Source organism: Perca flavescens, chromosome 13 (genome assembly GCF_004354835.1).
Source record: "Perca flavescens isolate YP-PL-M2 chromosome 13, PFLA_1.0, whole genome shotgun sequence".
NCBI classification, from domain to species: Eukaryota; Metazoa; Chordata; class Actinopteri; order Perciformes; family Percidae; genus Perca; species Perca flavescens.
This window is the reverse complement of record NC_041343.1, coordinates 15,314,244-15,329,970: the sequence shown is the minus strand read 5'-3', so window position 1 is coordinate 15,329,970 and position 15,727 is coordinate 15,314,244. Positions and strand designations below refer to the sequence as shown.

The window sequence follows — 15,727 nt, the reverse complement described above, 5'->3', positions numbered from 1 at the left end:
TATACTTTTGTTTTAGCTGTTAATTGTGAGTCTGACAATGTTATAGGAGTGCAATGTTAATTGGTGTAGCATTCCTTTAAGATTTAAGTTTTGTAGCATTAGAAGATATGTAGTTCTCCTTTTGACAATTTTGTTAATCAGAATTGGTATAGAAAACCTTTTTACGGTAAGTTTAAGTTTATGTGTTTTTTACTTAATTAATTGTTCCAGGTCTCCATCTCAGGTTTCCCTCAGACAATTCCTGCTGGGGACCTTTGTTGCATGTCAATCCCTCTTGCTCTGTCCCCATGTTTTCCTGCAAAAATCCCCCTGAAAACTCATCCTATTTCACACTAGACTTGTATTGTTTTTGTAGGATGATCAGGTGGTGCTGCAGTGCACTGCGTCTATTCTTAAGGAGCAGATCAAGCTGTGTCTGTCATGTGAAGGATTTGGGAATCGTCTGTGTTTCCTTGAGACCACCTCGAACGCTCAGGTAGTAAAAACATGGGTCTTAAAGGTGCTCTAAGTGATGTGATGCGTTTTTTAGGCTACAACAGTTTTTGTCACATACAGCAAACATTTCCTCACTATCTGCTAGCTGCCTGTCCCCTGAACACACTGTACACGGTTGGCACAGTTTGTTTTTGTTGCCATTTATGGAGCCTGGGCTGTCTACAGAGGCCGCGTTTTTTTACAGTGTGTTCAGGGGACAGGCAGCTAGCAGATAGTGAGGAGATGTTTGCTGTATGTGACAAAAAATGTTGTAGCCTAAAAAACGCATCACATCACTTAGAGCACCTTTAATGCATTTTATCTAATTTCTTTGAGAATTTGAGTTTCTACTATTCACTAGGTTTACTAGTTGTCCTGTGTTTCAGATTGTCCCTCCAGACCTTGCAATCTGCTGCTTCATTTTGGAGCAGTCCCTGTCTGTGCGGGCATTACAGGAGATGCTGTCCAACTCTTCTGTGGATGAGGTAAGTCACAATTAGGGGGGAATTAGTCCTCTAGTATTAATAATTAGTACTAAATGTGTATTGTTCATTCAACTGAAACTCACTTTGTTTCTTTTCTGACTTGACGGCACATGGTCCTTCACTCTCCCACCTGCCAACCTTAGGCTGTCGATTTGGACAAATGGGTATGTTTGCTTATTTTCCCCTGTCACTGCCTGAAACTAAAAGTCCATGTCATATCTGAATTGGAGCTAATTTTCACAACCTCATTAGTGTTATTATGCATACAGTGTTCATCATGCAACTTCGTTTTGTTTTGCACATTTCAATTACATTACAATTAACCAAAAGACATGGTCATGTTTTTCTTTTTTTACACTCCTGTTGAATAAGTGAATTTGTGGTGTCTTGTAATCCCATGTGGGATGGGCCAAGATGTTTGGCATGACACAGAAATAAAATATAACTAACTAACTAACTAACCTACTGCTCTAAGCACATGCTTGGACTTGCCCTACCGTTATTTTAATATTAACAAGATATTAAATCTTCCAGTCATCACAAGGTGGGGGTCACCGAACTCTGCTGTACGGACATGCCATCCTCCTGAAGCACACTCACTCCAGCATGGTGAGCACATTTTCAATCAAGTACAGTATGTGTCTACTGTTGCAACTGCTCATGTCCTCTCCTCTAAGCAGCAGTTGTCCTCACAATCTATTATTCTCTAAATTGTTTGGAGTGCATGTCATCTCACGACACTACGTTATTATCCCTCTCTTTATGCTACAGTACTTGAGCTGTTTGACTACTTCTCGCTCACTGACAGACAAATTGGCTTTTGATGTGGGTTTGCAGGAAGACTCCACAGGTAGCTATCAACTTTACTGTCCATTATATCCAACACACTCCGATGTAGATTTCTGTATTCTAAATCTATTTGTCCGTCACAGGAGAGGCCTGCTGGTGGACCATCCATCCTGCCTCTAAGCAAAGGTCTGAAGGCGAGAAGGTCAGGGTGGGAGATGACCTCATTCTTGTCAGTGTTTCTTCAGAGCGATACCTGGTAACCATGATTTTATTTACTTTCACTGTAACTGACAATTTGTTGTCAATAAATCCTACCAATAGTATCACCTGCACTTTTTTTTAGCATCTGTCCTACGCCAGCGGTGACTTGATGGTAGATGCCTCTTTCATGCAAACGCTGTGGACCATGACCCCTGTGATGTCAGGATGTGAGCTGGCTGAAGGTCTGAAATTTTGTTGTTACAAAAAAAAAAAAAAAGTCTCTTTGTCCATAATACTGGACTCTCTCTTAGCAATATGACTCTTTTCCTATAGGTTTTCTGACTGGAGGGTATGTGCTCAGGCTGTTCCATGGTCACATGGACGAGTGTTTAGCAATCCCAGGTGCTGACCAAGGGGACGACCAGCGCAGGTGACCAAAATCTTTAATTGCTGTACATGCCATCAAGTATTAAAACACTGAACTGATAGATTTTGGTTGTTTTAGCTTTACACTGTCATTCTCAACCATTTTCCGAAGCATACCATACCTTTTTCAGTATGTGCTCTACATCATAAAGCACATGCATTTTAGGTGATGCATGGTGTAGGAACTGTCTTGAAAGCTCTTCCACTCCTGAGACTTGAGTTTGGCTGACAAGCAGCCACATTTTTAATGAATAGGACAACCCCTTATTCTTGTTATAAAATGCAAATATTCTTTTCTGCTTACATTGCTTGTTTCTCAGCCCCAGGAGTTTCCAGAGTACCACATAATGATGGAATAACTGAGAAATGTTCATTGTAATGTGCTACCTCTCTGAATACATTTCCAAGTGTCTGCAAGTTGATTGTCATAGTGTACTATCATAAACTGTAACCATTGGAAATTAACAGAAATATTTTGGAATTTTTCAACTTCAAATTTCCTGATACATACTGCATACCATTAAATGGCATGTTTTTTCAGAGTTGCTCATTATGAAGGAGGGGCTGTATGCAGCCATGCTCGATCATTATGGAGACTTGAGCCACTGCGTATCGCGTGAGTGTCTTGATTCCTTGTGTAAAAAACGTTATATTATTACAAACCTTCACTTTTAGTGACTTTACAGTGTGTCCCTGTTGGCAGTTGGAGTGGAGGTCACATTAAATGGGGCCAGTCTTTTCGGATACGTCACATAACAACAGGCAGATACCTTTGTCTGGATGAAGAGAAAGGACTGCTTTTGGTGGACCCAGAGAAGGCAAATTCCAAGATGTCAGCCTTCTGCTTCCGAATTTCAAAGGTAATTGTCATGCAAAGTCAGCTGTGCCAGAAATCTATTAAGCGTTTGACACTCTATTGTGCAGTGTAGAGATTCTTACCAGCCTTAATGAAGAACACACTTTTTATTCCAACTACAGGAAAAAATTGAAGTGATCCAGAAGCGAGATGTGGAAGGCATGGGCACACCGGAGATCAAGTATGGAGAGTCCATGTGTTTTGTACAGCATGCTTCAACTGCCCTCTGGCTTACATATGCTGCTGTTGATGCCAAATCTGCCCGTCTGGGTCCTCTAAAGAGAAAGGTAAAGAAGAATTCAAGATGATCAGCAAAATATAAATCACCAATGAGTGCTGGAGCAACAACAACAACAACTGAAACACAATTATGCACTGTATGTATGTATGTATGTATGAGTGTTGAGTATATACTTGTGTTTTAAGAGCACCTGTGTTCAATTATTAGGCAATACTCCATAAAGAAGGTCATATGGATGATGCACTCACAGTGGCTCGATCTCAGACCGAAGAGTCCCAAGCTGCCAGAATGATTTTCAGCACAACAGGCCTCTTCAACCAGTTCATTAAGTAATGCTACTTCAGTTTATTCAAATCTTTGCTAATAGCCATGTTTTTATTTTTGAGTTACAGCATATTTGTTATGGTATTCTCATGTTATTTTGATGTTTCCAGAGGTCTAGATGCTCTAAGTGGGAAAAACAAATCTGCCAACTCCACATCTCTGCCTATGGACACAGTGGTGCTCTCCCTGCAGGACCTCATTTTCTACTTCCGACCCCCTGAGGAGGAGCTGGAGCATGAAGACAAACAGTTTAAGCTTCGCTCCCTCAAGAACAGGCAGAACCTCTTCCAGGAAGAGGTTGGTCTACCTACTGAGGATTGACTATTCATGAAAATGTATAACAGCGGAATGTCTGGATGTAAATTTAGTTTGGTTGATTTATATCCATTCAACACATTTTTTATTGTTATTAACAGGGAATGATTACTCTTGTCCTGGACTGTGTTGATCGGCTCAACGTCTACAACACAGCAGCCCACTTCTCAGAGTATGCTGGGGAAGAAGCCGCAGAGTCATGGAAAGAGATAGTAAATTTACTGTATGAATTGCTAGGTATGCCCATCTGTTGATTTGTTCTGTGTTCATGGTGATTTTAGATTAGTCATTATTATGTCCCCCATATGAAGCCAACTTTCTTGTTTTTGAATTTGATGCACAATCTTTTTTGCTTCTCTTCTTTTGTGAAGCTTCCTTAATCAGAGGGAATCGTGCTAACTGTGCCCTGTTCTGTGATAACCTTGACTGGCTGGTCAGTAAATTGGATCGTTTGGAGGCATCTTCAGGTATCTAAGACATATAGAAGCTCATTTATATGTACAATGTACATTTTGTTTCTTGTTTGTTCTCTGCAAAAGCCAAAAAATGTTAGACTGATCACTTAACTGAATGATGAAAAGTTTGTGTGCTGCTCTCTAGTATAAATGATCACCCGTCATTTGCCCGGTCACTTGAAACTGAATTTGATTAGTTACAAACAGCAAATGGGGGGATACAATAACAAGAACATCTGACAACATGATGCAATTTAAAACAACATTCCTGCAATGCTTGGATTGCTGTGTAAAAACTGGTAATTTTTAAAGCTATAGATTGGTTGCGTTACATTTTTACGTGTTCCTGTTATTGTTTCCAAGGGTGTATTATATTGTATTGTGCAATATAAACAGTGTGTATTTATATATTGTCACATTTGTATGTCAGGAATCCTGGAGGTGTTGTATTGTGTTCTGATTGAGAGTCCAGAAGTGCTGAATATTATCCAGGAGAATCACATCAAATCAATCATCTCTCTGCTGGATAAGCATGGGCGCAATCATAAGGTCAGGAACATGTAACACTGCTTGCTGACCCGTTTGTTGAGCAAACTGAATCAATTGATTGCAGTTCATATATTATATATAAAATATTGTATTATATGAAATCTTGAGCTACAAAGCAACACTAGAACTGTCTTCATCGATTTCTATCTCCTCTTTTTGCAGGTCTTGGATGTGCTCTGTTCTCTGTGTGTGTGTAACGGGGTGGCTGTAAGGTCAAATCAGAATCTCATCACAGAGAATCTGCTTCCAGGTCGGGACCTCCTTCTTCAAACCAACATTATCAATTATGTAACCAGGTGGGTCAATTTGTATTAGCACACTTTGGAACAGGCTTAAAAAGTGTTATGCTCTTTCTTCTGTGCTGAAGCCCAGTTATCAACACTTGTTTTGTTATCTTCCTTAAGCATGAGACCCAACATTTTCCTTGGAACTTGTGAAGGATCCACACAGTATAAGAAGTGGTATTTTGAGGTTATGGTGGACCAAGTGGAGCCTTTTCTTACGGCTCAGCCATGTCACCTGCGTGTGGGTTGGGCTCTGACGGAGGGCTACAGTCCTTACCCTGGTGGAGGGGAAGGATGGGGGGGCAACGGAGTTGGGGATGACCTCTACTCCTACGGTTTTGACGGGCTTCACCTCTGGTCAGGTAAAGTAAACATGGTATGACTTAGAACTGATCTTTTGCATGCATTTGATCTTGTGCTTTTGTGACCATACCTTACTTTTTCTGACATTATGCCTACAAGTTACATAGATAAACTCCTTAAGATTTAATGTATATTGACAACATATTAGTTAATTTTCTTTATTTGTCCACAGGACGTGTTCCGCGTCATGTTGCCACACCTAATCAGCACATCCTTGCATCAGAGGACGTGGTCAGCTGTTGTTTGGATCTGAGTGTGCCCAGTATTTCCTTCCGTATCAATGGGCATCCTGTTCAGGGCATGTTTGAGAACTTCAACCTGGATGGCTTGTTCTTCCCTGTTGTCAGCTTCTCTGCAGGCGTTAAGTAAGGCATTGTGAATTATAAAATTAAGTATTATGAATGTCTTTAATAAATGCAGTATAGTTATTATATATGAGACTAATGTTAATTTTCCACTCTAACTGCAAGGTTGCGATTTCTTCTCGGAGGGCGTCATGGGGATTTCAAGTTTCTCCCACCTCCAGGCTACGCTCCGTGCTATGAAGCAGTGCTGCCAAGGGACCGTTTGCGAATTGAGCCCATCAAGGAGTATAAACATGATTTTGATGACATCCGCAACCTGTTGGGTCCAACTCAGTCCCTCTCACATACAGCCTTCACTCCTTGCCCTGTAGACACTATACAGGTAAAATCTTATTATATTCTTTTTCATCCTCATCTTTTCCATTAAACTAACTTAAATATTATTCTTTCAGATCGTACTTCCTCCTCATTTGGAACGCATTCGAGAGAAGCTTGCAGAAAATAGCCATGAGTTATGGGCTATTACTCGCATTGAACAAGGGTGGACCTATGGACCAGTAAGTGTTTTCAGTGTTTCCTGTAGTAAATGTTGCTGTGCACACTAACAATTCCCTTACAATTTTTTTGCACTTTACTTTTTAAAAATCAATGTCAAGTTCCGTGATGACAACAAGAAGCTGCACCCCTGCCTGGTAGATTTCCAGAGTCTGCCTGAACCAGAGAAGAACTACAATTTAGCAATGTCAGGAGAGACACTCAAGTAAGTCAGCGCCCTCGCTTAATTAGAAGCACTGTGCTTTCGTCTTCTTGTATTCCTAACGCCTCATGTGATTCATTTCAAAGGACACTGCTGGCACTAGGCTGTCATGTAGGAATGGGAGATGAGAAAGCTGAGGAGAATCTGAAAAAGACCAAACTCCCCAAAACGTGAGCTGCATGGCATTCATTTATTTTGATTCAATTTGTGACATTGCTTCTCTTTTATCATGTATACTGTTAATGGCCTTGTAAAGGCTTTCTCGGACCCATTCTGATCACAAAACATTGTTCGTTAGTTACATGCAGAGTAGCGGATATAAGCCAGCCCCTCTGGACCTCAACCATGTCAAGTTAACTCCTAATCAGAACACTCTAGTGGAGAGACTGGCAGAAAACGGACACAATGTGTGGGCAAGAGACCGGGTTCGCCAGGGCTGGACATACAGCATTGGGCAGGTACCACCATTTGTTTTTCCAGCACTTGTACATGCTGCATGAAAGTTCTTTTATTTATTCTATTACATTTTCATGTGCGCATTTTAATTTTTTTTTTTTAATAGGATATAATGAACAAGCGCAATCCCCGTCTGGTTCCTTACAATCTACTGGATGAAAAGACTAAAAAGACCAACAGAGAAACAGTTTGCGCAGCTGTTCGCACACTCATCGGATATGGGTACAACATAGAACCACCTGACCAGGAGAGCAGTAAGGTTGCACTGCTATCTACAAGCAGGATGGCAGGAATATTTGTTTATTTTTTTTATTTTGTCCTACAAGATTCATTATTAAAGCTACAGGTGTTTCATTAAAACTACAAGCTTTTCTATTAAGTGTTCATTATTGTGTTTGTGTTAATGTAGGTGGGCATGGACCAGCAGCTGGTGATAAGATCAGAGTGTTCCGAGCAGAGAAATCTTATGCTGTCACACAAGGAAAGTGGTACTTTGAGTTTGAGGCTGTGACAGTTGGGGAAATGAGAGTTGGCTGGGCCAGGCCCAGTGTTCGTGCAGACACTGAACTTGGTGCAGATGAGTTGGCATATGTCTTCAATGGCTTCAAGGTAGGAGAGAGACCTAGCTTACATGCTTCTAAAGGATTTCAAAGCCTCTGTAATACTTAACTCTAACATTTCCTATTCAGGCCCAACGTTGGCATGTAGGAAATGAGCCATTTGGTCGTCAGTGGCTTTCTGGTGATGTGGTGGGGTGTATGATTGACCTCACAGAGATGAACATCATGTTTACACTCAACGGAGAAATGTTGATCAGCGACTCAGGCTCTGAGATGGCTTTTAAGGATATCGAGATAGGAGAGGGTAAGTAAAGTAACAACTAATAGCAAATGAAGTTCTCAGGTAGAGACACTGGATATCAGCACTTATGGATTTGTGTTTCTGATGCTGATCATGTATGTATCAAACATCCCTAGGCTTTATACCTGTGTGCTGTCTGGGCCTGTCCCAGGTCGGCAGGATCAACTTGGGTCAGAACGTCAGCAGTCTTCGTTATTTTACCATCTGTGGCCTGCAGGAGGGATTTGAACCCTTTGCTATCAACATGAAAAGAGACATTACCATGTGGTTCAGCAAAAGCCTTCCCCAGTTTATCAATGTCCCTACTGATCATCATCACATTGAGGTACTGTGCATTACTTGCTGCAGTGTTTGAGATATTTCTTTGTTCCCATTATGAATAAGTTAGTATTTTCTAGATTACCACCTAGCCCCCTTTCATTTATGCTCTAGGTTTCCCGTGTTGATGGGACAGTGGAAAGTGCGCCTTGTCTCAAACTGACCCACAAGACATTTGGATCTCAGAACGCCAACACAGATCTGCTATTCTTCAGACTTAGCATGCCAGTTGAGTTTCATGAGACCTTCAAAGTCCCAGCAGGGACCACCCTTCTTACTCGAGCCCTGACAATCCCTGAGGATGAGGCGCTAGAGGTGGACCCAGACTCTGACTTTGAAATACTAAAGAAGTCAGCTACTCGCAAAGAGCAGGAAGAGGAGAAGAAAGAACCCTCTGTTCCTAAAGAGATCCCTGCCATCAAAAATGGAGAAAATGAGAAGGACGCATCAACTGAGAAAAGCAAGAAGAAAGGGTTTGTATAGATTAATGTAGTGATTTGAGATGGGGTGTATGGGGAAGAAGGCTGGGATACTGTGTTTACATTTTCATATACAGTACAGGCCAAAAGTTTGGACACACCTTCTCATTCAATGCGTTTTCTTTATTTTCATGACTATTTACATTGTTGATTTTCACTGAAGGCATCAAAACTATGAATGAACACATATGGAATTATGTACTTAAAAAAAAGTGTGAAATAACAGAAAACATGTCTTATATTTTAGATTCCTCAAAGTAGCCACCCTTTGCTTTTTTGATAGTGCTGCAAACCCTTGGTGTTCTCTCAATGAGCTTCATGAGGTAGTTACCTGAAATGGTTTTCACTTCACGGGTGTGCCTTGTCAGGGTTAATTAGTGGAATGTTTTCCCTTATTAATGGGGTTGGGACCATCAGTTGTGTTGTGCAGAAGTCAGGTTAATAAACAGCTGACAGCCCTATTGGACAACTGTTAGAATTCATATTATGGCAAGAACCAATCAGCTAAGTAAAGAGAAACGAGTTAACAAATGAAGGTCAGTCAGTCCGGAAAATTGTGAAAACTTTGAATGTGTCCCCAAGTGCAGTCGCAAAAACCATCAAGTGCTACAATGAAACTGGCTCACATGAGGACCGCCCCAGGAAGGGAAGACCAAGAGTCACCTCTGCTGCTGAGGATAAGTTCATCTGAGTCACCAGCCTCAGAAATTGCAAGTTAACAGCAGCTCAGATTAGAGACCAGATGAATGCCACACAGAGTTCTAGCAGCAGACACATCTCTAGAACAACCGTTAAGAGAAGACTGTGCGAATCAGGACTTCATGGTCAAATAGCTGCTAGGAAACCACTGCTAAGGAGAGGCAACAAGCAGAAGAGATTTGTTTGGGCCAAGAAACACAAGGAATGGACATTAGACCAGTGGAAATCTGTGCTTTGGTCTGATGAGTCCAAATTTGAGATCTTTGGTTCCAACCGCCGTGTCTTTGTGCGACGCAGAAAAGGTGAACGGATGGATTCTACATGCCTGGTTCCCACCGTGAAGCATGGAGGAGGAGGTGTGACGGTGTGGGGGTGCTTTGCTGGTGACACTGTTGAGGATTTATTCAAAATTGAAGGCATACTGAACCAGAATGGCTAACACAGCATCCTGCAGCGGTTTGCGTTTAGTTGGACCATCATTTATTTTTCAACCGGACAATAACCCCAAACACACCTCCAGGCTGTGTAAGGGCTATTTGACCAAGAAGGAGAGTGATGGAGTGCTGCGCCAGATGACCTGGCCTCCACAGTCACCGGACCTGAACCCAGTCGAGATGGTTTGGGGTGAGCTGGACCGCAGAGTGAAGACAAAAGGGCCAACAAGTACTAAGCATCTCTGGGAACTCCTTCAAGACTGTTGGAAAACCATTTCAGGTGACTACCTCTGGAAGCTCATCAAGAGAATGCCAAGAGTGTGCAAAGCAGTAATCAGAGCAAAGGGTGGCTACTTTGAAGAAACTAGAATATAAGAAATGTTTTCAGTTATTGCCCACTTTTTTGTTAAGTACATAATTCCACATGTGTTCATTCATAGTTTTGATGCCTTCAGTGAGAATCTACAATGTAAATAGTCATGAAAATAAAGGAAACGCATTGAATGAGAAGGTGTGTCCAAACTTTTGGCCTGTACTGTATATGGAGTAATTGCTGCTATTATTTACAGATTCCTTTTCAAGGCTAAGAAGGCTGCATTAGTAACTCCACCACCTGTTATCAACATTCCCCGCTTAGTGGAAGATGTGGTGCCAGATGACAGGGATGACGTAGACATCATCCTCAACACTACAACAGTATGACTATAGCTTTTATTTATATGGTTATCATATTCATAGCCATATCAAATCCATGCCCATTTGCTCATTTTTGCTTATACTGATAACTGTAGACCCAATAAATAACATACAATATAAACAATGTTACCTTTATTACAGTATTTTTCAAATTGAACTTGTCTGCCAGTACTGTAATGACTTTAACATTTCAAGTCATCTTTACCTGAAACTGTACTGATCTTAATTTCCCATTCACCTCATTCCTTTAACAGTACTATTATTCTGTGCGAGTGTTTGCGGGGCAGGAGCCCGGTGGCGTGTGGGTGGGCTGGATCACGCCTGACTATCACCAGTATGACCCACATTTTGACATCAGCAAAGTGAGAAATGTAACAGTCACTGTAGGTGATGATAAAGGAAACATTCATGACAGGTATGTTACTCTTCTCTAGACTGAAACCAAAAAGTTTGTGTTTTCTTTGAAAATGACAAAAATGCACCGTTTCTGATTTTTGTCTGTCTTCCTCAGTGTAAAACGCAGTAACTGCTACATGGTATGGGGAGGAGAGTTCAGCAACTCCCAGCAGACCCGAGTCAGTCAAGAGGATTTTGTGATTGGCTGTCTTATTGATTTGGACACAGGACTCATGACTTTTACTGCTAATGGAAAAGAGATCAACACATTTTACCAGGTCAGATAAGCTTCATTCTGGTATTCACACAGTTCGTTATTTATAGTCTTGGTCATTTAATGCAACTATGTTCCCTTTTTGCAGGTGGAGCCCAACACAAAACTATTCCCAGCTGTCTTTGTCCTTCCTTCCAGTCAGAATATGATTCAGTTCGAACTAGGCAAGCTCAAGGTCAGTCACAAAAATAACCAAATTACAATTACCAACTTTGTTATGTAACTGTCTAATATATAATTTGTTTTCCTTTACTTGTCTTTCTAGAACATTATGCCAATCTCAGCCGCCATGTTCCGGAGTGAACGCAAGAACCCTGTACCCCAGTGCCCTCCTAGACTGGATGTCCAGATGTTAACCCCAGTCATCTGGAGCCGCATGCCCAACCACTTCCTGGCTCCAGATACAGGACGTGTTAGTGAGAGACTGGGCTGGATTGTGCAGTGTCAGGAGCCACTCACCATGATGGCCCTCCATATCCCAGAGGAGAACAGGTCAGAGCTACATCACTCAGCATGTATCTGTTGCATTGTTAGGAGTTACAAAAATGCAATGCTTTCTTTTTTTTGGTAAAATTAACCCTTTTGTATCCTCTAGGTGTATTGACATCCTTGAGCTGTCTGAACGTATGGACTTGCTGAAGTTCCACTATCATACTCTGAAGCTGTATGGCTTAGTGTGTGCTTTGGGAAACAACCGTGTGGCTCACGCTCTGTGCAGCCATGTGGATGAGTCCCAGCTTTTCTATGCCATAGAGAACACCTACCTACCTGGACCAATGAGGAGCGGCTTCTATGATCTGCTCATCAGCATGCACCTGGAGTCTGCTAAGAGGAACCGGCTGGGAACCAACAAGGAATTTATAGTTCCAATGACAGACGAAACACGCAGTATCACTCTGTACTCTGATAAATCTCATGCCTTACCTGGGGTTGGCCTCACTACATGTCTGCGTCCCAAACTCCATTTCTCCTCCATTGGGTTTGTTGGAACAGATCCAGACATCTACACACTGAGTCCAGTCATACCCTTACAGGTAAGTTTGAACAGGTTTTGCATTTTAAGGAACTCCTGAGTCAGTTATACTCATACATGTGCTTGTATTTCCAGGTGCTAAAGACCAAGGCCCTGAACATGCTTACTGAGGCTGTGCAAGATGGAGGTCAAGCCATGAGAGATCCTGTGGGAGGTAGTGTTGAGTTTCATTTTGTTCCAATCTTGAAGCTCATCAGTACCCTGCTCATCATGGGTGTGTTTGATGATGAAGATGTCACACACATCCTAAAGATGCTTGAGCCCACAGTCTTCAGTGGCAAGAAAGCAGAGGAGCCTGCTGAGGAGAATGCCAATTTGAAGGAAGAGAATGAACAAAAAGCACCTCTAAAAGTAGGACCGGTGAAGGAAGAGGAGCACGAAGCCATGGGGGAAGAAGAGGAATTTGAGGATGGTGGCTTGGGTGAAGAGGAAGAGGAAGAAATGGAGGAAGAAGAAGAATTAGAGACAGAATCCACACATGAAGAAATGGTGGCTCAGACAGAGCAATTAAATGGTGAGAAAGGAGCTGAAGAAACAGAGAAAGAGATTAGAGAGGAGAATAAAGAAGAACATCTAGAACAAGGACTCTTCCAGATGAAGCTACCAGAGTCTGTCAAATTGCAGGTATGACTGGTCTTTTTAGAAGATACAAAAATGCTCTTCCTTCCAGTGATACTGTTAGTAGTATAGTATTAGTGATTCACTTTACTTTTGTTCTTTAGATGTGTACTCTACTGCAGTATTTCTGTGACTGTGAACTACGTCACAGAGTGGAGGGCATCACATCCTTTTCAGACCAGTTTGTCAGCCAGATACAGTCCAACCAGAGGCAGCGCTACAATGAACTTATGCTGGCCTTCACCATGAGTGCAGCTGAGACTGCTCGCAAGACCCGTGAATTTCGCTCCCCACCACAGGAGCAGGTACACCCACACAAATGCACACAAAGGGAATAGAGTGCATTTGTTGATTGTTTAATTTATCTCCATCCTAGAAACATGGTTTAAAAAAGCTAGTAGAAATTTACCCTGCATTTGTGCACAATATTTTTTTGTTCATGTGTATTTTAATTTATTCTGTAGAATACTGGGCAAATGTAGATTACATAATAACAAAATGAGAACTTTTCAGAACAGCTGGTTTAAAAAAGTGTTCACTCTGGAAACATTCACAGAAGAGTAAGCATGTCCACTATATCTTACCAAAGAAACTCCTTAAATAACACAACGCTTCCTAAGATGAACCATTTTTGGCTTTTGAAAAATAAAATTAGAATGAGCATACTTCTTTTCTTGCTGTTGTGTAGGTCAACATGCTCATGAACTTTAAGAACTGTGCTGAGGATGAAGAGTGCCCTGTTCCTGATGAAGTCCGCGAATCTCTGCTGACTTTTCATAATGCTCTGCTGGCTCACTGTGGTCAGTCTTCATCTACAGTATCAATCAGCATTTGAAATAAACACTGCTGATAGCAGATTCAAATATAAGTTACAGTATCTAATTTAAGTCTTCACTCTTAGGTGTTCATATTGAAGAAGAAGAACAAGAGGAAGAAGTGGATAACTCTCTCCGGGGACGACTGGTCCGTTTGTTGGAAAAGGTGAAAAGAATTCGCGAGAAGAAGGTAGAGGTGGAGCCTGAGCCACAGGAAGATAAAAAACCAAGTGAGCCTCTCATCTTTTGCATGTCACGTACACACATGATTGTCCATAGTTAAAGGGATGGTTCAGAGTAATTTCACCCTAGGGTCCTTTGCACCATGACCTCGAGCCAAACAACACCCCAGAAGCTTTTTTCACCTGGGTTGAACATTGGGAGAGTTAGCGTTATCAGTTGAATAGCTTAGTGCAGGCGCTAATGGATCCACGTTTGTATCTCGTGAATGACCCCACTAATAATGCCCGAAATGATACCAAACTTCTACAGTAGTACAAATAGGTTATGCACTCATAAAATGATGGATTGGAAAGTTTGTAAGTACACCAGAAGCAATCTTACTGCCCGGTAGCAGTAGCAGCAGCAGCAGCAGCAGCAGCAGCAGCAGCAGAGAGCAGGAGCCAACAGGCAAGTGTTATTTACATAAACTTCTGGTGTACTTACAAACTTTCCAATCATTATGAGTGCATAACCTATTTGTACTACTGTAGTAGTAAGTTTGGTATCATTTCGGGCATTATTAGTGGGGTCATTTACGAGATACAAACGTGGATCCATTAGCGCCTGCACTAAGCTATTCAGCTGATAACGTTAACTCGTCCAATGTTCGACCCAGCTGAAAAAAGCTTCTGGGGGGTTGTTTGGCTCGAGGTCATGGTGCAAAGGACCATAGGGTGAAATTACTCCGAACCATCACTTTAACTCACGATTAAGCGCAAATTAATCACACATTTTTTATCTGTTCTAAATGTACTTTAAAAGGGATATTTTTCAAGTTCCGAAGTTCACACTGGGGTCAAAATAATGTGCTGTGACCGCGAGTGCTGCATCGCTTCCAGATTTCCAAAACTACAGAGCCGCCCGATGCCCAACTCACAGAACGCACATGCGTTAATTGCACGTCAACAATAATAGTGCCGTTAATAGGAATTTGCATTAACTCATTATTCACATTCATATTGACAGCTCTAGTGTGTATGAATATTTGCCTGGAGAAAAGCAGCTCTGTTTCATCTTTGTATGGGCTGTGTGTTTAGTTGAAGTGTTTGGCTTATCTCTTTGGTGCAAGTGCATGGAGCAGAGCAGTGGAGGTCCGCTGAGATCTGAGGCATTGGTTGCCAGGGAGGGAAGTTAAACACTGCCCACACTGCCATGACACACAGCTGGATTTAATTCAGTAAAATATCTCTTTTACTCTTTGTACTTTGCCAGGCACATTGCAGGAGCTGATTTCCCATACTATGATCCATTGGGCCCAGGAGTCATTTATCCAGAACCCTGAGCTAGTGCGTATGATGTTCAGCCTCCTTCACAGACAGTATGATGGGCTGGGTGAGCTCATGCGTGCCCTTCCCAAGGCCTACACCATCAACGCAGTGTCAATTAACGACACCATGGACCTGCTGGAGTGCTTGGGCCAGATCCGCTCATTGCTTATTGTCCAGATGGGTCCAGAAGAAGAGAGGCTTATGATTCAAAGCATCGGGTTAATTTTATTTAATATATCTGGCCTTACAAATATCCCTCTGGGACAATAAATCTAATATCTTGCCTTGAAGTAAATTCTTGGATAATTGACAGAAACTATACGCCAACTTAATG

The 15,727-nt window shown here is 41.8% G+C and overlaps 1 protein-coding gene across 1 annotated transcript in view; it reads left to right on the top strand.

The window, feature by feature from the left end:
* The window catches only part of LOC114566648 (ryanodine receptor 1), a 53,361-nt gene that overhangs the window by 4,998 nt on the left and 32,636 nt on the right, over window positions 1-15,727 (top strand). Inside the window, exons 3-42 of the mRNA XM_028595284.1 lie at window positions 356-475; window positions 861-959; window positions 1,103-1,123; window positions 1,494-1,568; window positions 1,731-1,809; window positions 1,892-2,004; window positions 2,092-2,191; window positions 2,283-2,379; window positions 2,917-2,991; window positions 3,079-3,235; window positions 3,354-3,518; window positions 3,680-3,801; window positions 3,907-4,093; window positions 4,213-4,348; window positions 4,483-4,578; window positions 4,997-5,115; window positions 5,278-5,411; window positions 5,520-5,761; window positions 5,935-6,127; window positions 6,233-6,449; window positions 6,520-6,624; window positions 6,724-6,827; window positions 6,911-6,994; window positions 7,123-7,282; window positions 7,387-7,534; window positions 7,690-7,889; window positions 7,970-8,144; window positions 8,258-8,466; window positions 8,574-8,932; window positions 10,641-10,767; window positions 11,022-11,182; window positions 11,279-11,441; window positions 11,526-11,612; window positions 11,703-11,929; window positions 12,033-12,471; window positions 12,546-13,094; window positions 13,193-13,393; window positions 13,777-13,888; window positions 13,990-14,133; window positions 15,338-15,611. Of these exons, the coding sequence (XP_028451085.1) occupies window positions 356-475; window positions 861-959; window positions 1,103-1,123; window positions 1,494-1,568; window positions 1,731-1,809; window positions 1,892-2,004; window positions 2,092-2,191; window positions 2,283-2,379; window positions 2,917-2,991; window positions 3,079-3,235; window positions 3,354-3,518; window positions 3,680-3,801; window positions 3,907-4,093; window positions 4,213-4,348; window positions 4,483-4,578; window positions 4,997-5,115; window positions 5,278-5,411; window positions 5,520-5,761; window positions 5,935-6,127; window positions 6,233-6,449; window positions 6,520-6,624; window positions 6,724-6,827; window positions 6,911-6,994; window positions 7,123-7,282; window positions 7,387-7,534; window positions 7,690-7,889; window positions 7,970-8,144; window positions 8,258-8,466; window positions 8,574-8,932; window positions 10,641-10,767; window positions 11,022-11,182; window positions 11,279-11,441; window positions 11,526-11,612; window positions 11,703-11,929; window positions 12,033-12,471; window positions 12,546-13,094; window positions 13,193-13,393; window positions 13,777-13,888; window positions 13,990-14,133; window positions 15,338-15,611 (6,575 nt within the window). The remainder of the gene's footprint in view (window positions 1-355; window positions 476-860; window positions 960-1,102; window positions 1,124-1,493; window positions 1,569-1,730; window positions 1,810-1,891; window positions 2,005-2,091; window positions 2,192-2,282; window positions 2,380-2,916; window positions 2,992-3,078; window positions 3,236-3,353; window positions 3,519-3,679; window positions 3,802-3,906; window positions 4,094-4,212; window positions 4,349-4,482; window positions 4,579-4,996; window positions 5,116-5,277; window positions 5,412-5,519; window positions 5,762-5,934; window positions 6,128-6,232; window positions 6,450-6,519; window positions 6,625-6,723; window positions 6,828-6,910; window positions 6,995-7,122; window positions 7,283-7,386; window positions 7,535-7,689; window positions 7,890-7,969; window positions 8,145-8,257; window positions 8,467-8,573; window positions 8,933-10,640; window positions 10,768-11,021; window positions 11,183-11,278; window positions 11,442-11,525; window positions 11,613-11,702; window positions 11,930-12,032; window positions 12,472-12,545; window positions 13,095-13,192; window positions 13,394-13,776; window positions 13,889-13,989; window positions 14,134-15,337; window positions 15,612-15,727) is intronic.